The sequence below is a fragment of the Jaculus jaculus genome, chromosome 9 (genome assembly GCF_020740685.1).
Source record: "Jaculus jaculus isolate mJacJac1 chromosome 9, mJacJac1.mat.Y.cur, whole genome shotgun sequence".
NCBI lineage: Eukaryota > Metazoa > Chordata > Mammalia > Rodentia > Dipodidae > Jaculus > Jaculus jaculus.
This window is the reverse complement of record NC_059110.1, coordinates 39,887,127-39,907,268: the sequence shown is the minus strand read 5'-3', so window position 1 is coordinate 39,907,268 and position 20,142 is coordinate 39,887,127. Positions and strand designations below refer to the sequence as shown.

General features: G+C 40.5%; 1 protein-coding gene across 1 annotated transcript; it reads left to right on the top strand.

Moving 5' to 3' along the window:
• The first annotated feature begins 2,845 nt into the window (after positions 1–2,845).
• On the top strand, positions 2,846–10,910 carry Cenpw (centromere protein W). Its single transcript, XM_004651227.2, has 3 exons — positions 2,846–3,057; positions 7,671–7,784; positions 10,396–10,910. Exons 1-3 carry the CDS (start codon positions 2,932–2,934, stop codon positions 10,420–10,422), a joined length of 267 nt encoding a protein of 88 aa, XP_004651284.1. The 5' UTR covers positions 2,846–2,931; the 3' UTR covers positions 10,423–10,910.
• The last annotated feature ends 9,232 nt before the right edge of the window (positions 10,911–20,142 follow it).

Below are 20,142 nucleotides of genomic sequence, written 5' to 3'. Positions count from 1 at the left end.
GTGGGAAGGAAAGGCTGAGGTGGTTCTCCCCTCACCTGGCTCTGCTCAGCTGAGTTGAGGAGAAATTCAGCAGAAGCTGCAGGTTCAGGAGAGGTCAGGCAGCACAGAGGAGATTGAAGTTTTTAAGAACATACTGGAGTAGAGCCACAAATGCATGGAAGACAGAAGAACTTAGGTGTATATGTAGAGAAATTTAGAAGAAACACACATAATGTCTGCCTTGTGCCTCCATATAGTAGGAAGTTAAGAGGGTGTGGTAGTTTGAGTGAATGGCCCCCAATATATTCTGGATTACATTAATGTTTGTAACTTAGATCTGCAGCCACCTGGCTGGAGGAAGTGTCACTCTGGGGAGAATTTAGGGTCCAGCCTAAGGTACAGGGCTAGATTTGAAATTCCATGTAAAGTACCTGAGTTCTGCCTGGGATAACTGAAGTGTGTTTGTTTATGGTGCTTGTGTGGCTTGGGGCTTTTTCTCTTTCTGCTTGGTCCTATGGAACTGGGCCAGCTTCTCCTGCCATTATAGAACTTTTCCTCTATCTTCAATAAATTTTCTTCCTCCATAACTGTTCCTGGTTTGGAATTTCATCTCAGTGACCTGAGGCTGTCTCCTGCTGAGGGCAAATGCTGAGCACTTATTCTTAAGGAAGAATTGTAGAGGGAAAATATCAAAGCAGAGATGAAGAAATTCAGATAAGAAGTATCAAAATACTCTCACTTTTGGTTAGAGAAGCTTCTCTTTTCAGATTGCAGTGACCTTGGGATGACTCAGAAGGTACCATGGTGCTGAGAAGAACTGGCAGAGGAGTGCTCAGCACTGGAACATGTCTATCACAACTTCCAAGGCTCAGAGTCCATTGCAGAAGAGGTATCAGAAAGAATTTAAGAGCCAAAAGAAGGATAGGACTTCTTACAGTGCACTCTTCCAGACACAAAATAGTCTGGCTATCCATAACCTCACAGTTACTGACACTACCTACACAAGACCATGATATAGGAGGAAAAGATAATGACATCAAAATAAAAGAGAGACTGAGGGAGAAGGGGTATGATGGAGAGTGGAGTTACCAAGGGGAAAGTGAGGGGGAGGGGATTACCATGGTTTATTGTCTATAATTATGGAAGTTGTCAAAGGTAAATTTTAAAAAATAAAAAGAAATGAGTAGCAAAGGAAGTTGTATGGATGGTTAACCTGAGTTTAGAGTAATTACATGGGTAACAGTCCTAGAGTTAGCAAAAGCATCCACATGGTAGATCTGGAGTGTAGGGGAAATATACAAGTTTTAGAGTTAATGTGCAGAGGAAAATCATACACATAATTAAATTGAGAAGTTACTCCAAACTATAAAGGACAAGCAGAAACATTCTTCCAGATCGAGAAACAGTATTATGTTCTTCCCCCCACCCCACCATCCAGCCAGGGTGGGTTGGGTAGGCCAGACTCATGTGTATCACTGTGGATGGAGCAAGGAGGGGTAAACAGAGAGCATCCAGAAAGTGCAAAGGAGAAGCCTGCATAGCCTTTATAGTTGATTGAAATGTATTCTTTCATTAGATTCAGGTATGCAAGGGGAAGACCTGGTTTGTAGATTTGGAGGGTAGATCCCAGGGCCAGCAGTGGGGCATGATAGACCAGTCTCAATCAGGCACAGGCTCCATTCCTGCCAAGAGTTGATGGAGAGTGGAGTTTCAAAGGGGAAATTGGGAGGAGAGTGGGAATTACTATGGGAGATTACTTACAATTATGGAATTTGTCATTAAAAAAGAAAAAAGGTTTGATAATAAATAAAATAAAACTAACTATATAAAAAGAGTTCCATTCTTGTGCCAGGGTGAGGTAGAATATGGGATGGTGGCATCTCTTGGATCTTTCAGGGCTTCAATTTCTAATTGTAACTGCCTAAAAGTAGCTAGATTTCTCTTTTTCTCCTTCAGTGACAGAGGAGGCCTGCACAAGAGCCATAACACTAGAGGATGCCACTACTACTGCTGCTCCCAGCTGCATGCTGCCTCTCCTATCACACGTATGGAAAGCTGCCAATGACCAGCCCTTGAAGAGCTTCTCCTGGCCTACCCAAGATTTCTATTTGGATAGAGCAATAGGCCCTAGCTTGCTGGTTGGTAACACTCAGACCAGCAATATCAACATCACCTATTTGTTGGAAATACAAATGTTCATGTATAGGCAGATGCTGTTAATCAGAAAAATCTGCACGTGGGCCCCATGGTATTTCAACAAGGCTCCTGGATAATTTTTGATGAGGATTGAAGTTTGAGAGATGCTTTCGTGGCCCTACAGCGGTGGAGAAGTACCTAAGGAAGCACTTACAGGCTTTAGCCAAGCAGCACTTAAACTGCACTTGAAAGTGATGGCAAAGTTACGCAGAAAGTCTTAAAAGGGACAATATTGGTTAAAGAAAATCCAGAGACACACAAAAAAAGCAAGTGTTACTAAGTGCAATTATATAAGAGTTTAAAATGTTGTATTTTACTATCCGAAAATCAGGATTTTGCTAGGACGGTTGCGGTGAAGTACTGATTAAACACAAACTTCTTTGGGCAGTATTACAGTCGAGTGTTCAGGGAACAGATGTGGCTGCTTTAGTCGGCATTCTAACTAATCTCTTCACAAGTGGAACCCTCAGAAAACTCTTAAATTCACAGAACCATGTTAATACAGAGGATTCGGGAAGCCCCAGCCTTCTAGTGACGTCACGGAGAGCGGCCCCGCCCAGCGTGGGCGATTTCCACCTGTGGCCATGCGCTTCCGGCGGCGGCGCGGGCGGGCGCGGTGACGTCACTAAGGCGCGCCGGCGCGCTTCCCTGGGCGGCAGATTCAAACGCGCGGCGCGCCCGGCCTACGGAAAGCGCCAGAACCCTAGCGGCCCGCGGCGGCGACCTGGGCATTCGCGAGCGCGCAGTGTGCGGGCTATGGCGCGCTCCGCCACCGTGTCCCAGAGGACGAAGATAAAACGGACGGCACCCCGCGGCTTCCTCAGGCGCGTCTTCAAGCGATACAAGCCTCACCTGCGTCTGGAGGCGCGCGGCGACTTGCTGGTGAGAGGCCGTCCTTGTCCTCCGGGGCTGGACGCGGCCGAGCGCGGACCTTGACGTCGGCCAGGCCTGCTCACCCCAGCCAGGCCCGTGTCCGAGCCGTGTGCCGCAGGGACGAGGTAGCCTTGGGGACCTTGACCTCGGCCGGGCCTGCTCACCCCAGCCAGGCCCGTGTCCGAGCCGTGTGCCGCAGGGACGAGGTAGCCTTGGGGCCCTTGACCTCGGCCGGGCCTGCTCACCCCAGCCAGGCCCGTGTCCGAGCCGTGTGCCGCAGGGACGAGGTAGCCTTGGGGACCTTGACCTCGGCCGGGCCTGCTCACCCCAGCCAGGCCCGTGTCCGATCCGTGTGCCGCAGGGACGAGGCAGCTTGCATGCCCGTAGTTCGGACGCCGAATATTGCCGATCCGGAGTGTAGGTTCTCTGGAGCTTTTAACTGGCCTTAGCAAGAACTTTCAGCCGGAGGGAAAACTAGCCCAACGGTATTTGGGTATCGCTATCCTGGATTGTGCTTGAAGAGGGTGTGGAAGAGAAACCTTTCAAAGCAGGTTTTGTAATTTTGTAATAGGTCTCTTGCCTCCCTCTCTTCTCTTTTTCCTTTTTTTTTTGTTTAATGTTACCAAACGCTCTGCCCCGTATCATCTACATTAATCTGCCTAACTAAACATCTGTGATCCCAAAGTGCTCTCAATTGGGAACTCATTTTCCTAGACAAATAATACAACACTTAGTCAAGTTTGCAACCCTGTCTGACTTAAAATTTCTTGATGCAGTGCTCTTTTCCCCAATAAATTGCCCCACCAAATCACTGAATAATATTTCTGCGTCAAAGTGAATTCAGTTTGTGTGTCGAATGCCTGGAATGCGTTTTGCTCTAGCAGAGTGAAATTTATTTCCCCAGGTTAAGACCATAGGACTTCTTGTGGCTTTCCACACAATTTCTCTGTCTAAGGGATGAATGGATGTTTCAGGGTGCAGAATTGTAGATACAGAAAGGCTTGCTGCATGGGTGGCTTTTGACATGAAACATTGCAGCTTATTGTTTACTTTTATTTGCTAAAATAGTATTAAAAATTTACATAGCCCTTTCCCAACTCCTTTGTCCTGTCTCCTTCATGGAATCCTCTCTCACTTCCAACCACTCCCTCTTGTATTTTGATATATTCTTTTCCCCCAGATCTTTTTAAAATGACATTGATTTCTTAGTGTCCTGGGTGTTTTTCCACAGCCTTCTCTTTACTTTCTTTTACCTTTACTAATGTAAAATATAAGAAAAGACCTTATTGAGCACTACATTCATCTTTGGTGATGGTGGAGGTAGCACACGTGGGCTGGATTTCAAAGTGCCTAAGTGATGCATTTGTTCTAGGGTACCAAGACCACCAGCGGAGGAAGATGCTGTGGTAGACATTTCTCAAGTAGTTAGCCTCAGGTCAACATCCGCCCTTTTCTGCCTTAAGACCTGTGAGTAGATTGGACCTTGCACAATATGGTAGGGTGTAATCTTAGTGGCAGAGAAAGGAAGCAGAGTTGAACTGTCAAACTGTTGGAGTGATAGGGGAAAGGAACTTCCTTGGGCCACCCCCCCTCAGGTGATATTCTTTTTTCAAAAAATTATTTATTTATTTATTTATTTGAGAGCGACAGACACAGAGAGAAAGACAGGTAGAGGAAGAGAGAGAGAATGGGCGCGCCAGGGCTTCCAGCCTCTGCAAACGAACTCCAGACGCGTGCGCCTCCTTGTGCATCTGGCTAACGTGGGACCTGGGGAACCGAGCCTCGAACCGGGGTCCTTAGGCTTCACAGGCAAGTGCTTAACCGCTAAGCCATCTCTCCAGCCCTCAGGTGATATTCTTGTCTTCTGTGGCTTTCATTAAATTATTTTCAGTTTTGTGTGTATCAACCCAATGGTTTTGCTTACTGCCTTTTGTTCTCTCTTGACTTCATAAAATTACTAAACAGGCATTTCATGTTATCAAGTTCTTTTCATAGAAAGCAGTTTTGATCTTTTTTTTTTTTCTTCTGCTTTTGGACCACAGGAATGTACCTTATGCAATTTAGTTATTGAGAGGCTCCCCCTCATTCTGTCTACCCACCATGGAACTCATGCAAGGTTTAGCTTATGTTAAATTTAAATATTGCAGATTTCTAGTGGCTCCCTTAGCTTTTAGATTTATCCCAGAGGAATCTGTAGAAATATTTGGGTTCTTTGGTTTGTGTGAAAATTTCAAAGCCCTCTGAGTAGAGTTGGAGGAGGTAAAAGCTGGCTCAGTCTTTGGTGAATAGAAATTGTAAATTGGGGGACTTTTAAAAATAAATTTTAAACAATTGATTTACCTTCCTAGCCGGCTGATTTGTTTTTCAGTTTGAATGCTTAGCTAACTATCTTGAAACCAGGTTTTGTTCTGACTATTTTTAATTTAGGCTAGGGCATTTGAGTGACACCACTTGGCTGTCTTACATACAGGCTGCTTAAAACAATGACTCCTAAAAAACACTAAGGGAAAGATTTTTCTTTCTTTACTTATTTTGAAATGAGATCTTGCCATGTAATACAGGCAGACCTTGACTTATGTAGTGCAGGCTAGCAGAGAAAGGAAGCAGCTTCCCCTTTGTTCTTATGAATGTACCACCAAGCCCTGCTTGGAGGGTTCTTTTGTTCATGAAGTAATAATTTGCTACTTTGTATTGAATAATGTGTTAAAAGTCACTTGGGGAAATATTGAGACTGGTAGAATAGTTATTGTCATTGTTGTATTTGAGAAAGTCAGGTGAGAAATTATACTATATTGTATTACATACAATGATAGGAAACGTAAGATACTGTGGAGAAATATAATCTTTTATATTGGGATGTTGGACTTTTTAGGGAAGTCTGTTGTTTCTAGAAAGAAACAAAGATGCATTGGAATTCTGATAGAACTTCAGAAAACTTAATGTGGCACTGGAGTTGGGAAAGGTAAAAGATGAAAACTGGAAGTCAAATAGAGTTTAGTATTAAGACATGTGGGATTTACCCTGAAGGCATCTGGAAGCTATTTGTCTTTAAAGTACAAAATCTAGACTAACAGATAAAAGTCTGGAATGTTTTCACTATAACGGGGAATAGTACTATTGGAATTAAAACACTAGTATAATGTAAAGAATTAGAATTGTAGTGCTTTTCCTTGAACTACTTGTGAGAGTTAATGAAGACAATGCATCAAAAAAAATGTTAAAAGAATATAATTTTCTAGTAAGTTTGTAGACCCCTGTTGTTTAGTTACCATTAAAACACTCTTAAACACCTACATAACAATCCAATAGCAATCTCTATCTTTGAAGCACTACCTGATTATTTAACATTTAATGAACTTTAGGAGAGTTTATGTGTAGTTCACGAAACAGTGACTATCCTGCACTCTGATGTAAATAATGAAAGAAATGTGTGGTGAGAGATATCTTTAACTAAAGATTCTAACTAGATCCAAGTGGATAGTCCCCTGAAGTGCCTGGCAGAAGCAGTGAACAGAGATGTTAACAATAATGGTAATTAAGAGACTACTACATATTATTCCTAGTGGGAGGATTGAGAGGATTTCAACACATATATTTCTCTTGCTTGAACTATGTGGAACTAAACTGTTTTCAAGGTATGTTCATGTAAATTATCATTTTTATTGATTTGGCAATTTTGAATAAAATATTTAATAAAATGTTATTATGACTATTCAGATAGTAAAATGATACATATCATTTCCTAAAGATGTACCATATATATAACATGTTAGAAAAGTTAATATATATATATCCTGATTATACAAGTCTTTAACATGTGTAGAGTTTATTTCTATAAGAATATGCAAGAAACTGACAGCTATTGTTGACAGGGGTAATGTAGGAGAGGAGCAGGCAGTCAACTGTTTTTTTTTTAAGTTCTTTACAATTTTTATTTTTAAGTAATTATAGACTTACAAAAATGTGCAAAAATAGTACATGTGTCCTCTTCCCAGCTTCCCACAATGTTAATATTTATAATCCTTTGTAGGCTCTTGGATTTTGTACTGTCAGTTTATATTATCTGTTTAAAATGATTTTAAAAGAAAATTTGAAGATTATCAATAGAAGATATGTTGTAATTCACAGGTGGCAAGCAACTTGACTAGTATATATTTTTGAATTCATCAGTCTTTAAAATTTATTATTCACATGCTTTTCTGTATTTTAATTTAAATATCTGGTTTAAAAAATCTTATACCTCATATTGTCAAATAAAAGCCTAAAATAGTCATCAATGCATTTTGACTTAGCATTTTCTGGAAATTTAAATTATATTTTGAATTTTGAAAGTTCCTATTGAAGGGCTGAAGAGATGCCTTAGAGGTTAAGCACTTGCCTGTGAAGTGTAAGGACTCCGGTTCAAGGCTTGATTCCTCAGGACCCACGTTAGCCAGATGCACAAGGGGCACATGCGTCTGGAGTTCGTTTGCAGTGGCTGGAGGCCCTGGTGTGCTCATTCTCTCTCTCTCTCTCTAAGTGCGTCTTTCTCTCTGTGTCACTCTCAAATGAGTATAAAAAAATTAATTAAGAGTTCCTATTGAAAACATTTGTGTTTGAGTCCTTCTGGTTTCTCTTTGAAGGTTCACCTGAGCTGCTTGCTGTTCATTCGTCGACTGGCTGAAGAGTCCAGGACAAATGCTTATGAGAATAAATGTAGTATCATCAACAAGGATCATGTAGTGGATGCAGCGAAGGTAAATGTGATCCCTTTTCTGGAACAAGAAGAGTTTAGAAATGCCACCTAGGCTGTCACTGCTTCTGTTTCAGATACTTTAACTTTTGTTGCCTGAATTGATATTTGTCCTTTATGTCAATCAATTTTAATTATTGAAGTAGATTCTTTTTTTCCTCCTGTGTGTGTATTATTGTTTTCTAGTGGTAAAGATTAATGGCTAATGCTTTGTCACTGCTTAGGAGAAAATGAAGCTTAACTGCCAATTTGTAGGCTGAGAAGCTTTCTAACTGTGATTGCCAGACCTACTTGTGATCATTTTAAGTTGCCCTAGTTACTTAAATCAAATGAAAACAAGTGCTGGTGAGGATGTGGAGAAATAGGAACCCTCATTCACTGTTGGTGGGAATGTAAGGTGCTGCAAATACTATGGAAAGCAATGTGAGACTACTAAAAAGGTTGACTGTAGACATACCAACAGACCCAGTTATTCCCTTACTGGGCATTTACCTCGAAAGCTCCATGCCTGTCAGTTCAGAGAGGTTTGCTCAACTATGTTTATAGCTGCTCAATTCATAATAATTTTCTAGCTTTGGAAACTTAATTAACTTCTGAGTGGAATGTTTTAGGAACAAAGATAACATTTTACTAGAGTTTCTTTGTAAGACTAAACCTAGTGGAGAATTTTGCAAATTCATTTTTTGGGACATTATTTTTATTTCTTTTTAAATTCTGGTTTTAAACTTTAAATTTTTTATTTACTTATTAGAAACAGAGAGGGAGAGAAAGAGAGAATGTAGTCTAAGGGTGGTCTTGAACTCATGGCGATCCTCCTTACCTCTGCCTCCCAAGTGCTGGTATTAAAGGCCTGCACCATCATGCCTCGTGAAAATTATTTTTTGACAGATGATCTCTTTGTTGACAATTGAAAGTTTTCTTTAATACTTAGAGATTAACATAGTTCAAAGTAATTCAGTGTTCCCAGGTACCCTTAACATGTTTCCCACAATCCTAGCATCTTATAGTTATACAAAGTTTGGAAAGATTAGAAGAAATATAGTGTAAGGAAATTTTTTGAATTCTTTTGTTTTTTTTAAGGGGAAACATTTATTTATTTTATTATTTATCAGAAAGGCAGACAGAGAGAGAGAAAGAGAGAATGAGGGCGCCAGAGGCTCCATCCACTGCAAACAAATTCCAGATGCATGTTCCCTCTTTTGCATCTGGCTTATGTGGGTCCTGGAGATTCAAATCTGGGTCCTTTGGCTTTGCAGGCAAATGTCTTAACCATGAAGCCATCTCTTCAGCCCAATTGTTGAATTCTGCCTAATGGCATTTTGTCAACTTATTTGGCTACATAATATATTCAGCATTTTTTATGTCCAGTCATGCATATAATCCTATATTGTACAGTCCCCATGTTGGTATCTTGTAGGTCTATCAGAATAGGCCTGATGTATGTTGTAGAGCTTGACAATTCCTTTGTAGTTAGAGATATTGCAATTCCTAAAGGCAGGGAAGTATTTTTTCTGGAAGTAAATAAAAGACTGAAGAGCTTGAAAAGTATTATGTTTGTGAGTCACCCTCCCCCAATTAAACAATGGTAGCTAAATGCTTTAAAAATTTTTTGAAGGGCTGGAAAGATGGCTTAGCGGTTAAGTGCTTGCCTGTGAAACCTAAGGACCCAGGTTCGAGGTTCAATTCCCCAGGACCCACGTTAGCCAGATGCACAAGGGGGCACATGTGTCTGGAGTTTGTTTGCAGTGGCTGGAAGCCCTGGCGTGCCCATTCCCCCGCTCTCTCTCCCTCTTTCTCTGTCACTCTCAAATAAATAAATAATAAAAAAATTAAAAAAAATTTGTTTTGAAGATATTCTGGCCTAATCCCCCCATCTTCTTTACAACTAAATATCCCCTTTGTCTTATTCCTATAATAGGAAATGGTTTGAATATTACCCACATTATAGATAGTATACATTATACTGTGCTCTCCAGTATAAGCTGAACTACAGCTTATATAATTCCTTTTCAATGAGAGAATCTCCTGTTGAAATAGATTTGCATTACTGATACTACTTTAGAGTTGGGAAATACCTGATTTATAGTAGGGAGTTTCAGTTTTAGAACATTCAGTAACTCTCTAGATTAGCAGTATGTTTAAAAAGCCTCAAGTTTAGGGCTGGAGAGATGGCTTAGCGGTTAAGCGCTTGCCTGTGAAGCCTAAGGACCCCGGTTCGAGGCTCAGTTCCCCAGGTCCCACGTTAGCCAGATGCACAAGGGGGCACACGCGTCTGGAGTTCGTTTGCAGAGGCTGGAAGCCCTGGCGCGCCCATTCTCTCTCTCTCCCTCTCTCTGTCTTTCTTTCTGTGTCTGTTGCTCTCAAATAAATAAAATTAAAAAAAAAAAAGCCTCAAGTTTAAAAGCAATAATTTTGATATTGTGGGTTGCAGTTGGAGAGATCAATGAAAGTGAATCTAGGCATGTTATGCATTGCTGGAGAGAAGCAGTCAGTGTTAGAGAAATCTCGATCACTATAAGACAAAAGGATTCGCTAATTATCTTGCAAATTAACTTAAGTCAGAGGTTTTATTTTCTGAAGGCATAATATAAATCTTCATTCTCTTCCCCTCACAGGTAATCCTAAAGAAGAGCCGAGGTTAGAAGTCAACAGTTTCGAAAATTATATATTTCAAAGAGTGATAGGTCATAAAAGCACATTTTTGTATCATTTCATATTGTTGCTTATTAAAACATTGACTTTGTAAGCAATGGAACATTTTGTGTATTTTACTTCTTGTAAGGAATTAGATTTTATTCATTTAAAGTGGCCTCTCATTTCTGTGTTGCTGTTGCAAAGGGTGTGTGTTGAAAGAGAACTTCTGAACTTTATTGTACTTTATCAAACATAAAGTACAAACATATATTAAATAGCTTATAGAGATAGACTTCTCAGACTTAAGTTTATATGTTTGTATTTAGCCATAATTATGTAGTGAATTTAATTTCCTTGGAAAAGCAACATATAGTTAAAGGTATGTGCATTTTGAATATGTTCACTATTCAACACATTCAGGAAAACAATGCAGTTTTACTTTCCTTTAAATCAATAGTAACAACATAATTACTGCATTAGAAGATTATCTATGTTTTAAAAAAAAACACCACAGCTCTCCTTGCAAACCAAAACCAAAAGAAAAAGGGAAATAAATTCTGAAAAAAATGACATATTTTCTTGAGATCTTGTGGATTTAATAAAGATGTTTCTCTTCTTAGCAGCCAATTTAATGTCCTTGTAATCTGTTCAAGTTGTTGCAGTCGTTGGAAGTTGCTATTTACTGAGTGGTATTCAGTGGTACAGATATATACCATACTTTGTATAGTCACTTAGTGAAGGACATTATAATTATTTCCAGTTTGGGGCTATTAAATAAAATTGCTATGAATAGTTTTTTATATCTGTATATATTTTCATTTTTCTCTGATATATGCTTTGGGTAAATGTTTAGCTTTTTTGAAATCAAACAAAAACTCAAACATCGACTCTGAACTATTTGCTACAGTGGCAGCATGTACCAATTTGCATTTTACCTGTGGTGTGTGAAAAATGTGTATTTGATATTATTACTGCTTCTAAAAAATATTTTTAGCTGTTTTGACAGCAGGCAGTGGGTCTCCTTACAGTTATTGTAATTTATATTTCCACAACGTGTCATGTCTTGGTTGGGGCTTGTGGTAGTTTGAGTGGCTTTCTCCCAACAGATTCAGGAGTTTTTACTCAAGCTTGTATCTTGGCTGGAGGATGTGTCACTGTGGGAAGATCCTAGAGTCCCGTTCTAAGGTGTCGAGGAGGATCTGAAATTTCTAGCCAAAAATATCCAAAGTGCTGGAGTTTTGCTTGGGGTTCCTGGAGTGTGTGCTTGTTTGTACTGTTGGTGGTCTGTATGGAGCTATGAAAGTGGGCCAGCTTATTCTACCATTATGGAACTTCCCCTCTATCTCTAAGCTTCAAATAAATTCCATTCCTCCTATAAACTGTGTATGGTCTGGAAGTTCATCCCAGCAACCTGAAGCTGTCTACTACAGGGCCTCTACAACAAAATGCCATATATTGGGGCACTCAAAATCAAGTTTATTTCTCTCAGTTCTAGTGGCTGGCAGTCTGAGATGAGAGTGCGATTATAGGTGGTTCTGGCAAAGCTGCTTTTCCAAGTTGCAGACTGGTAACTTAATGTAGCCTCACTTGGAGGAAAGAAGCCACAGAGCTTTATGGGAGCCTTATAAATATGCTAAAGGAAATTAAGAGGTCTCCACTCTTGTGAGTTAATTGCTTTGCAAAGACCCTATTGCTTAATACTATCACGTTAGGACTTGGATTTCAATGTATGAATATTTAACTTCTTCACAGTTTTCATAATTATAGACAATAAATGATAATTTTCTTCCCATCCCCACTCTCCCCCTCAAATCCTCCATCATATCCCCTCCCACCCTTCATTTTTAGTATCCTTTATTCTTTATTTATTTGAGAGAGAGAGATTGAGAGAGTGCCGGGCCCTGCTGGTGGGGCCAGGTAGTGCCGAGGGAAGGACCAGGCCTGCTGGTTCCTCCCTAGGGGTTGAGGGGATGATGAGCCTCCTACGACCCAGAAACCTCTCCTGGCCACCAGAGAAAAGTCTGGAGTCTTTTCGAAACAGGAACTCACTTTATTGTTACAGGCGGGTGTTTATATAATGTTGAGAAAAGTTGGAGACTTTAGGGTGGGGTGAGATGTAAGGGCTAATAGCATACCGCGACCTCTGAAATGATTGGTTCTAAGTGCCCCCGAGCAGGGTACTCTGACTTCTTATACAGAAGTGGCAGGCTGGAGGCCATTTGGCCCCCTGCTGAATCATAGCTGGGCGGAGGCAGTTTGCCAAACTTTATCTAGGCTCAGGAAGTTCCACTAGGCCTCATGTCTGGGCCTGTCAAGGCCCAACAAGAGAGAAGCAGGGAGAGAGAGAAAAAAATGGGTGTGCCAGGGCCTCCATCCACTGCAAATGAACTGCAGATGTGTGTGCCCTCTTGAGCATCTGGCTTACCTGGGGTCCTGGGGAATTGAACTTGGATCCTTTGGCTTTGTAGGCAAGCACCTTAACCACTAAGCCATTTCTCTAGCCCATTGTATCCTTTATTTTGATGCCATCCTCTTTTCCTCCTATTATGAAGATAGTGTGTGTGTAGTACCAGGTACTGCAAAAACATGGATAACCAGGCCATTTTGTGTCTGGAAGATTATATTGTAAGCAGTCCTACCCTTCCTTTGGCCCTGACATTCTTTCTGCCACCTCTTTCACAATAGACCCTGACCCTTGGAAAGTGTGATAGAGATGTCTTGGTGCTGACCAATCTGTTGTCATTTCTTCTCAGCACTGTGATGCCGTTTGAGTCATTCCAGTGGCCACTGCCATCTTAAAAGTGAAGTTTCTCTAACCAAAAGTGAGAGTAGCACTAGTATATGGGTGTAAACATTAAGAAAAGTGCTTACAGGGCAGTTTGATGGGCATAATATAAGCATTTAGCCAGTCAACAGTAAGCATTACTCCCCTAGGGCTCATGACCTTCCCTGCCATAGGCCTTTTTATTTTTGAGAGGAGAGAATTGGTGTGCCATGCCACTGAAATTGAACTCCAGACACTTGTGTCACCTAGTGGGTATGTGTGACCTTGAGCTTGCCTCACTTTGTGCATCTGGCTTAAGTGGGATGTGGAGAGTTGAACGTGGGCCCTTAAAGTGTGCAGGCAAGTGCCTTAACTGCTAAGCAATCCCTCCATCCCTGCCATTGGGTTTTTAACTAGGCTTTCACTATCAGATATATATTCCCTCTCATGGAATGGGCCTCTAGTCCAGTTAGAGAGCAGTTGGTTTTCCTAATAACAGACATGCCACTATTGGAACAGTTAATATATTTGGCCTGGCTGGCCAGTGTTAAGGCTTGCAGTGTCCATTGTTTAGCACCATTGATGACTTCTCTCTCCCATACAGCTGCATGAAGTGTAGTTTTTTCCGGTTTTCTGTCTACAGGGAGGAAGTTTTCACTTCAGCTCCAGCTTGATTTCTCTGTAACCTGCAACCCAAGTATGTGGTGTCTTCAACAGTAGGGTCTTACCATTTAGTTCTGGTTGGAAACCAAGAGCCTTAGCAATGGCTTGTAATGTTTTTGCATCAAGGACCGCTGGCCAACAACTCACTGGAATTAATACAAGAGTTTCGTGTTCCTTGCACCAATACTTTTAGATGTTCCCAGATCCTTGTCCTATGAATTCAAAGACTGAAATCCATGGACCAAAGGATAAGGTTCAGAAAGATTTTATTATACAGCTGAAAGCTTAAGGAGGATGGAGAGAAAGGGGCTTAAGCCTAGAACATAAGAGAAGAAAGCAAGGTGAAGCTCTTGCCCAGGGAGCAGGAGGGTGCTTGAGAAGCTCCTGTTAGTATTCACATTTTTTTTTTTTTTTTTTTTTTAATGGAGAATGGCTACATGAGGAAGACCAGGTCAGCAGGTTACTATGGAGAGACTTGATTTTACAGCTTTGTCAGTAATGTTAGCTAAGGATTAGAGTTTCTGTCCTCTAGGAAGAGTGCAAATTTAATCTAAAAATCTTTCCTGGAGGGTGTGACACCCAGGTTTATTTAAGCTTAATGACATTTCCTTTTAGTAAAGGAATAAAAATACCATTCATTTTTGGGATTCTGTTACTCTGACTGCCTAGCCAATTTCTGTCTCCTATCAGAAGTTATCCCATCCCAGACACTGAAGTTTTTCTTGTCACAATCTGGCTTATTCATAATATCTTAAATTTTGATTGACCCTCTTCCCGCCCTTCCTTTACCTGACCTCACTTTGGTCATTCCACCCCTAGTAATCTGTTCATCTACATATATATATGTGTGTGTGTGTGTGTATGTATGTATGTATGTATGTATGTATGTAGGTGTTACTCCCCTAGGGCTCTTGACTTTCCCTGCCATAGGCCTTTTTATTTTTGAGAGGAGAGAATTGCTGTGCTGGGGCCTCAGCCACTGAAGTAGAATTCCAGACACTTGTGCCACATACATACACACACATCCCTCCTCTTAGGTCCTCCTCTCTCCTTCCTTATATCCCCTTTCTAGCTTACTGGCCTTTGCTACTGACTTTTACTCCAACTCACATACAAATCTAAGCATGAAATAGCTAGGATCCACATTTGAGAGACCATGCAGCATTTAGCTTTCTGGCCCTAGGTTACCTCAGTATAATACTTGCCAGATCCATCCATTTCCCTGCAAATTTTGTAATTTCATTTTCTTTATTGCTAAATAGAACTCAATTGTGTAAGTGTACCACATCTTCATTATCCTTCATTATCAGTTGAGGGACATCTAGGCTGGTTCTGTTTCCTAGCTATTGTGCATAGAGGCACAATAAATGGATGAGCAAGTATCTAATACAGGGAGTAGAATCCTTATGTAGAATATATGCCAAGGAGTGATATGGTCTGAGGACCCTCCATACTAATTTCCACAATGGTGATACCAGTTTGTATTCCCACCAACAGTGTAGAAGTGTTCCTCTGCTCTCCACATTCTTGTTAACATTTATTGTCATTTGTTTTCTTGATGACAGCCATTTTAAACAGGAGTGAGATGGAATCTCAAAGTAGTTTTAATTTTCATTCCCCTGATGGCTAAGGATGTAGAACATGTTTTTAGATGTTTATAGGCCATCAGTATTTCTTCTTTTGAGTAATCTATAGTTCCAAAGCCAAGTTTTTGATTGGGTTGTTTAATTTTTTTTTTATTATTATTTAGTTTTTTGAGTTCTTTGTATATCCTGGATATTTTTTTTCTTTTACTGACAACTTCCATGATTATAAACAATATCCCCTGGTAATTCCCTCCCTCCTCCCACTTTCCCTTTGAAACTCCACTCTCCATCATATCCCCTCCCCGTCTCAATCAGTCTCTTCTTTATTTTGATGTCATGATCTTTTCCTCCTATTATGATGATCTTGTGCAGGTAGTGTCAGGCACTGTGAGGTCATGGATATACATGCCATTTTGTGTCTGGAAGAGCATGTTGTAAGGAGTCTTACCCTTCCTTTGGCTCTTAACATTTCTTTCCACCACCTCTTCTGCAATGGACCCTGAGCCATGGAAGGTGTGATAGAGATATTTCAGTGCTGAGCATGCCTTTGTCACTTCTTCTTGGAACCATGGTGCCTTCTGAGTTATCCCAAGATCACTGCCATCTGAAAAGAAAAGGCTCTCTAATCAAAAGTGAGAGTGGCATTAATATATGGGTATGAACATTAAGAGAAGTGCTTATTGGGCAGTTTGATGGTCATAGTATATACATTTATCTAGACACCAGCAGATGTTACACCCCTAGGGCTCATGACTGCCCCCTGTTGTAGGTTTTCAGTATCAGGGATGTATTCCCTCCCACAGATTGAATCTCCAGTCAAATTAGAGAGTGGTTGGTTTTTCCCATAACAGATGTGCCACTATTGCTCCTGTTGGCTCTTTTGGCCTGGCTGGCCAAATATAAGGCTTGCAGTGTCCACTGTTGAGTATCTCCACTGGTGATTTCTCTCTCTCCCATTGAGCTGCCTGCAGTGTGGCTTTTTCCAGCTTTCTGATAGCTGGTCTACATGGAGGAGGTTTTCAGTTCAGCTCCAGCAGGATTTTTCAGTGACCTATAGCCCAAGTATGTGGCGTCTTCAACAATAGGGTCCACAATGTGATTATGACAATTCTGAGGCTCCTAATGTCTTTAATATTGTTTGTGTCAGGTCACTGGAGGAGAAAGTCTTGCTCTACTGAAAAGCTTTCTTGTATCTGTTGCATTTACATTTCCTTATGTTCACTCTTCACTTCTGCTTTCTCTCCTGTGGTCTTGTATTATTTATTTATTGGTGTGGTGCCAAGGGGTGAAAGCTTGCTACTACTGAGCTACACTCTCAGCCCCCTCTTGTAATTTTCTTTAAAAGTTTTTAAGAGGTAATATTCAAACTGAAATCATTTCTTTTGATTTGTTCAAAGTTATAAAGTAAGTTATAAAGTCATAAAGTAAGAGTTACACTGCTGGAAGCAATAATTCTTTCAAATATGTTTGTTGTGTGAAGTTCAGGCATCTTTGGCTTGCATGTGTAATTTAATTCAAAAATGTAGAAATATATATTGGAAGAAAAAAAATGGCTAGTTCTATTAAGCCTTAATGTGATTTTTTTTTTGGACTTACAGATACCAAAAATCTTTCTTTCTCTCTCTCTCTTTCCCCAATGTCTATATCTACTCTCACTCATATATGTGGACACTAGCATCTTACCATTCCTGCAAATAAACTCCAGTCCATATTTGCGTAGGTGTCTGGGAAAATGAACTGGGTGGGTAGGCTTGGGAAGCAACTGCCCTTTAATCACCGAGTTATCCTCAACCCCATGAGATCTTTTTTTAAAATAAGAAGCAGCACTGCCTACATGTTAATGTTGCAAGTGGAACAAATCGGCAACTTGTATGTTGAGTCTACAAGTACACCAGTGTAGGTAATGGTTTGTCTTCAGAATGGATGAGTTTCATCAACTAGCTGTCTTTATTGGCATGGAAGAATTATAGGCCATAATCTAATAGACCAGGTGCCAAATTTGTCCTACAGATAAATTTTATTTAGCCAACATAAGGTTTTTTAACTTAAAATTTTTTATTGAATTAGTTTATTATATTTCAAAAGTAGATTACACATACAAATTTAATTGCTGGCTTGATTTCAAAATTGGACAAGATAGTGAAAATATATCTACAATCAGCTGGATCTAAACAGCATTTTCTCCTTTTAGATGATATAGTATGACTTATTCCACTGCCTCCTTTAGGTTAATATCAGCACATCTGTAGCCATTTGAGTCCAAAGGCCATTTCAAAACTTAAAATCTGGCATTTTTTCTTGAAATTTCTGGTCCATTTTAGTGATGTGCCATAGCCATGATTCATTTGTGTTATCTTTCTCAGCATATGTTCCAATTTTTTTCCTTTTTTGCATATTTCTGTGTGGTGTGTACTCACATGTATGTGGTTGCACATGTTTTTGCATGTGTGTGGAGGCCAGAGGTAGATAGATGCCAGATGTCTCCTTCTGTCTCTTTCCACCTTGTTTTTTGAGACAGGGTCTTTCACTGAACTCAGAGTTCCAGATTCAGTTAATGTATATGGCCAGCTTGCCCAAGAGACCCACCTGTCTCTACCTCCAAGTGCTAGGATAACAGGTGCTTGACATCATGCCCAGCATTTATGTGTTTTCTGAAGTTCTGAGCTCAGGTAGGTCCTACAGTTGTGCCTCAAGTGCTTTACTGATTGATCCATCTCCCCAGCCCTGTTTTCATATTTCTAGTAGCAAGTAGCTTGTTCCATTGGCACCAAAGATTGTTCCATTGGCACCAAAGATTGTTCAGGTGCAATTCTAATAGTAACAGATAGAGCCTTAAGGAATCTGGCCTCAGGCAGTGGGGTGCCATAGTGGTTGAACCCATTGTATTAGTCAAAGTTCTCTAGAGGAACAGAACTGCTAGAATTATTTTTAAAAGTGAATTTATTGGATTAGTTTATGGTAGTCCAATAGTGGATGCTAGCCAGAGAATCAAGGTACCTGGTAGCTGCTCAATCCACGTGGCCAGATGCCTCAGCAGTTCCGATCTGACACTGCAGATGGCACTGGAAGGCCTGGAGGCTTCCTGAGGAGCCACTGGATTTCGCTCCATGCAGGTCTTCAGTTGATGCTGGTCTTCAGTCCACACTGATCTTCAATCCACGCTGGAAGGCAGTAAGCAGCTCCAGTAGCCAATTGAAGGAAGGAAGGGGTTCTCTTCACTTACAGCTTTCTTATATAAAGTCCCCCTCTGAGAGGGCCACCTGCTCTGATGGAAGGGCTCATTCTGGGGGAAGGACTTCTTCCTTTAGTTAATCCTTTCTGGAAACAACTCAGAGGCCAACATGAAAGGGATTTCTGTGGATTGCTAATCTTATCAAGTTGACCACACTTTAACTATCATACCCATGTATCCAAGCATATCTTCCCTCAATGTCATATCTGCCATGTACAGGGAACTCACATTTAAGTTTTCATCTATGTGGGTTATATTCAAACTAATGTCCAATTTGAAACTTCCCAAGAGCTTTTGAGACCTTATGGTGCAAAGACAACAGTGCTACATAGAGTCTGATACTTCCTATATTCAACACCAAACTAGACTGACTTAAATTGTACTTATTTCTCTCAATAACTTTTTTCCTTTGCATTGTTGTTTTGGGACTCATAACAACATATAATTATTTGTCTTACACTCATTCCAGTGTTTCTGCACTTCAGGAGTTGGAAAGGGTTGATGAAAATGCACTCTAGTCTTTGTTCTAGGGTGGTAATTGACTAAAGCAGGTGTCTGTACTGTTCTAGGGTGGTAATTGACTAAAGCAGGTGTCTGTACTAAACCTGAGGTCTGAGACCTGGTAGTCCTGAAAATGTACTATGGTGCCTTCATTAGTGGAGCATTCAGTTGAGTGGATGAGTGACAGAAATCATTCACTTCACATCCTATCTTGGTGGAGTCTTTGTTCTGTATTACAGTCAAAGGAACAGAAGCTTCTTTCAATGTTTTGATGGAGGCTGAATGAAAACTCTAGGTTCTCTTAGAGGCATAGTTTTAGGGTTTTCAATACCACTTCACACAGGAAGCTTTATAGTTTTTCATCGGATACATTTTCCTTTCCTAAAAGTTTCTTATTTATGAAATCTGCTATTTGTTTTTTTTTGATTTTCGAGGTAGGGTCTTACTCTGGCTCAGGCTGACCTGGAATTCACTATGTAGTCTCAAGGTGGCCTCGAACTCACAGTGATCCTCCTACTTCTGCCTCCCGAGTGTTGGGATTAAAGGTGTGCGCCACCATGCCCGGCTTGCTATTTGTTTTTGCTTCAGCTACACTCTGGAGAGGACTCTAACCTCTATTTCCCCTCAGTGTTTAGTACTTCTTCCCCTTTGTCCTCTGCATTGAGCTTTCAAGCATCTAGTGTGTTAATGAGCATGTGACCCTCTATGATGGCTGTTGTCACTATCTTATCTGTTCTAAATGTAACTCTTTTTTATGTCTTATGTGAAACACACATCTTGTGGATGAGTAAATAAAGCTATCCACTTTATTCTATGTATAGAGAAATCTTGAAGGAAAGTTACTATGCCTCTTACTTTATTCCAGTCCATATCTCTTTGTCCACCCAGCCAGATATGAGAAATATGAAGAACTGAAGAAATAGTATAGAATATCTAAAGCTGATCTAACACTGAGAGCTATTGTTTGAATCTCAATTGCCTC